The sequence below is a fragment of the Populus euphratica genome, unplaced genomic scaffold (genome assembly GCF_000495115.2).
Source record: "Populus euphratica unplaced genomic scaffold, PopEup_1.0 scaffold476.1, whole genome shotgun sequence".
Taxonomy (NCBI): domain Eukaryota; kingdom Viridiplantae; phylum Streptophyta; class Magnoliopsida; order Malpighiales; family Salicaceae; genus Populus; species Populus euphratica.
In genome coordinates, this window is record NW_011500354.1 from 5817 (window position 1) to 10656 (window position 4840).

Here is a 4840-nt window from a genome sequence, read left to right on the forward strand (position 1 = left end):
AATAATCAAAAGCTACCTGATATCTCTAATATAAACATGGTTTTTTTTTTTTTTGGTTCAAAGTCTTGTCAACGGAGCATTGATTATCGGGTTTTGAGGCAAGATAAAGGGAAGCTAAAGCTATATATGGTTTTTTTTTTTTTAAAAAAAAAAGGGGATAAGAAGAGAGAACGTTTCAAGGTGTGGGAGGGTTTCTTGGTATGTTTCCTCAAGGTCATGCAAAGGCTTAGGTCATGAGCCCATGTTTTTCACTTTCAAATGCCTATGTCTTCCTTGTTTTGTTGTGAATTTTCTTCTTGTGCGTACGTTTCTTTGCTATAACGTTTGGTTTAGGCAATTGGGCGTGGGGATTTGTTCTGGGAATGGCTGCTGGCATGCTTAGTTTGCTATTCCAAGAGGCTTACCTTTTGTTTTATTTGACCAAATATTGGAGATGATCTCATCAAGAATATCTTGATCTGCAACAATACAAGCAGCGATAAGAATGAGGGGAAAAAATTAAGGAGGACTGTAAAAGGTCCAAGATTTAATTTCAATTATTTAATCATTTAATTTTTCATCAGATTTAGTATGATGTTAGGAAATCTTTAAAAGAAAAGAGTTGTGCGATCAATGTAATTAGAAAGCATACTTCACCTGTATCAATGATTTTTTTTTTTTAAGAAAAAAGCATTGTATAATTCTTTTTTTTTTCTCGTAATTTATCTATTTTCTTTTCGAAAATGTATCTTAATATATATGTAAAGACCTTAACATATTGGGTTTTATTTTTACTCTTTGATTATAGGAAATAAATTACAACTTCCTTTTATATATACTTAAAAAATAGATTATTCTTTTTATTTCTCTAAATAGTTATAATAAAAGATAGATTCAAATAAAAAAATATCCACAATATTCCTATAATTTGTAGCTTAAAATCTAACAAACCTCCTCATTAAGGAAGAAAATTTAATCACCATGGATATGAAAATGTAATTTATGGTAAGTCTAATTACTCCCCTTTTCCATTTCTTGAATAAATTCAAAATCCTTTTGCAACTCTTGAGCCCGAAAGATAATCCCCTCATCCAAGTATATCTCTTGTAACGAATGTCTAGATATGGCTCAAAGAATGTCATACATGGGCACAAAATGATATCATCATTATTCAAGTGCTTTTTCAATTTTTTTTCAACTTTTCATTTTCACCCAATCATCAACGCAATTTTGAACGCAAGTCTCTGATATTCTCAGCCCAATTTCTAACTTTTCTAATAAAAAACCCCCCCACAATGCCTAAACTGACCTTATAATAATAATAATAAGAAAAAAATAAATAAAAAGAAAAAAAGCTGCACATAATGACGAAATTATGCAACTGAGTCTCCTTAGTATTTATTCTCTTTTGTGTTAGTATAGACCAGCTCATCTTCACTCTATATGTCTCTTTCTTCCTGATGAATCCTAGAGGCAATGAAGAAAGTTGAAAATGAGAGCTCTCCAAATAAAGGATCTCCATCATCTTCTCTTGATATAAGAGTTACTCAGAGAGGTGTAGCTGGTAGTTTGCAAGAAAAAAACATGAAATCAGCCACAGTTAGGCCTTATGTTCGATCGAAAATGCCCAGGCTTCGCTGGGCACCTGATCTTCATCACTGCTTTGTGCATGCAGTTGAAAGGCTTGGTGGAGAAGACCGTAAGTTATCTTGTTATTTACAAGCCCTTCACATCACTTTATAATTAATTTCTAGTTCTTAAATATTGTATATAAAAAATATTGAATTCTCATATACAGGGGCCACCCCAAAGATGGTTTTGCAAATCATGGATGTGAAAGGCCTTACCATATCTCACGTAAAGAGCCATCTTCAGGTTGGCTATGATCAAATTTGCCTTGAGAAAAATGTTTTGCCTTTGAATCTTCTTTAGAGGTTTTAGTAAAAGCTTTGGTATGTTTGTGGTCAGATGTACAGGAGCATGAAGCATGAGCAGATGACACAAGGTATGTAACAAATGTATTATTAGCTATTAATTCTGGCAACACAGACAAGGTAATAACTCCGGCTGAAAACTCAAATAGGTTGTGACAGTGTCATTCAGGAAGGCAATGGTCACCATGTCAGTTAATTATTTTCCCTTTATTCTGAAAATAATTTTTGTACCCTTTGTGCTCCATGTCAGAGAGTTATCATCTAAAAGAAGAATTATATTAAAGCTGCAACAGTGATTAGACAAGGGTATCATGCTTTGCTACCATATTCAGTAGCTTATTTTGGACCCTTTTTTCGACTTGTTCTGTAAACAAAAGGAGCAACTCCGTGATAAAGAAATTCATTTTCTTCATTTAAAAGGGGTCAATAATTTAATATAGAATCATTTAAAAAAAAATTACTTTAACAATTAAGTTCTTAAATCAAAATGAGTTTTTTACATGATGCCGAATTAACTTGATTAATAAAGTTTCTAATTAAATCTCAATATAAAAAAATATAACAATTTTAGTTGAGATAATTATTTAACAACAAGATGCATTGCTTTCCACATCTTTTCATCCTATTACTATCATTCTTTTAGCCTCATGTATGATTCCTTGGTGCAGAAGCGGCTATGGAAGCAAAGAAGAATGGTAAGGAGCCTGAGATTCATCATTCAAATTATTTGACGCATACAATGTGCTGCCAACAGAATCGTCAGTTAAATGGCAAGCGATTGGTCAATAACAATGCACTTCTCCATCAAGGCCGTGGAGCTCACAATCCTGCTAATGGGTTTGCCCTAAGAAATGCTAGCTTCTTGACATCTCAAAGGTTCATAAATTTCAATCTTTTTCTCCATACCATAGTTCCAATAATTATACTAATTAATAATGGGAGTACATTTATTCAATTATTAATAATTAATAATTATCTGAATACATAAAAAATACAGATAATATTGGTCAATAACTATGTTATTTCTCCATAACATTGTTCCAATAATTATACAGATTATTAGTCAGTATCTTATAATAAACGAGTCAAGATATATTAAAAAAAAAAAGATAGCAGTATGTTTTTGTTGAAGAACAAAGTTGGAAGTATATGGCTCGTAACTTTGCAAAACAAGGTGCGGGGAGAATACGTGATTTTGTGGCTTGTATATATCTAAATGTTTCATGTTGTGATATTGTTTTGAATTTTTTGTGGGTTTATAGTATGATAGCCCTAATGATTTTTTATATCTGCTGTCTTTATATATATATAACCAAAAGCTATATTAAATCGTGCTCACATTTTGAATGGAACGAAGTAGGAAAGTAAATTATGTTGAGTGATTCAAGTCCCAATTGACCATCACAATCAGTTAAGGAGAAAGAATATTACTTTTAGTGGTAGTCAAAATTTTCACTTATGAGATGAGGTGTTATTCTCTTCCTTTTCTACTCATTACATTATTTTCTTTGTCATCTTGTTGTTTTGTAATGATGTTTCCTTTTGGTCAGAATTAATAAGAATCAAAATAACCATTTGTGGCTATATGCGGATATCTTTGCAGGGAAGGGCTGTGGATTGGAAAGAAAGTGAATGAACCATTCTTACATGAAGAAAAAACAAGCAAGGAGTGGGAGCAGAAACCTGATAATTACATTATCTTCAAGGATCTACTCAAGAGCTGCAATGGCACAGTAAACTCTCTACTTCTTGTCAAGTACTGATATATTTCGACATGTTTATGACATTAAACCCGGTACGACAAATAAACTTGTAGCTCAACTGGTTCTCACACGTTTTTTACCCTTGCCCCTGTTTGAATGCTTTCTTTGTTAAATTTGCATGAAACCAATCTTGACATCAAATAAAGAAAAAAAAAAGTTGGACATCTAGAAAATTATTAATTCATAGTTCTGAGCACATGCCATTTGATATATATTTCAGGAGACAAATGACCAAGATAAGACGTCGGCAGGGGCCGCAGGTTGCAATAAAAGTAATCAAAGTTTAGAAGAATTAGACGAGATTGCACAGAGAATAGATGGTGACAGGATGACTTTATCCCTAAAATCAAAAGTTTCCGAGTCTTTTTTGAAGCTGGGCAAAGCCAAGGATAGTTCAGATGTGAATGATGTTTCTCTCGAGCTCACCCTTGCTTGAAGACATACAAATTATGAAGCTAACTGTTTGGAACCTTTAGAAGAGTCTTTCAGCTTGATCATTGCTGTAAGTTCCTATAGTTTACTCCCATTGATGCAGCAACTCGAGGAAATTAATAGCCTCAACTCTGTGATTCTAATATAGACTGATAAGATCAATTTAGTACTTTTAGCTAATTATTGATCATAAAAGAACATGGATGAGAGCCTAAAAGTTAGACTTTGCATTGAATGTGCTTCAATTGAGAAAATAGCCTCATAATTAAGCACTTCTTTTTTCAACACATACGAAGTTCTACACAATAAGATATATATATGTATATATGTATCCTTTCTAGATTTGTGTATGAGACTTTCTAGTACAAACTTCCATTCTTAACTATATATTAATTCTCGTATATATTTTATGTTGCAATTTCGAATGAAATTACGACGGAAAAAGGAAATGGCAGTTTAATTATTCTTGTAGAATAACTAAATAACAAGGCATAAAAAGAATGAATTATAAATCTTAACATATTTTTATTGTCCCGGGAAATATGAAAATGAAAATGAAAAGTCAATTTATACTGGAGTTAGGGTGTTTTAATTCAAGCTGAGTTTGAATTTTTTTATAAAAAAAATCAATATATAGATTTTATTTTTTAAAATATTTTTTTTATGATTTTATATAAATATTTAAAAATTCAAAAGGAATCCAAAAATCATATTTACAGAAAAATATTTTGA

The 4840-nt window shown here is 31.7% G+C and overlaps 1 protein-coding gene across 1 annotated transcript; it reads left to right on the top strand.

The window, feature by feature from the left end:
- Positions 1–1455: 1455 nt before the first annotated feature.
- Positions 1456–4112, top strand: LOC105114001 (uncharacterized). Its single transcript, XM_011010383.1, has 6 exons — positions 1456–1678; positions 1778–1854; positions 1948–1984; positions 2582–2789; positions 3517–3646; positions 3897–4112. The coding sequence occupies exons 1-6, from the start codon at positions 1456–1458 to the stop codon at positions 4110–4112; spliced, it is 891 nt and encodes a 296-aa protein (XP_011008685.1).
- Positions 4113–4840: the final 728 nt, after the last annotated feature.

Coding starts and splice junctions, on each gene's coding strand:
- LOC105114001 (XM_011010383.1), top strand. CDS start 1,456: ATGAAGAAAGTTGAAAATGAGAGCTCTCCAAATAAAGGATCTCCATCA. Junction 1,855..1,947: donor ACGTAAAGAGCCATCTTCAG/GTTGGCTATGAT, acceptor GTTTGTGGTCAG/ATGTACAGGAGCATGAAGCA. Junction 3,647..3,896: donor TCAAGAGCTGCAATGGCACA/GTAAACTCTCTA, acceptor TATATATTTCAG/GAGACAAATGACCAAGATAA.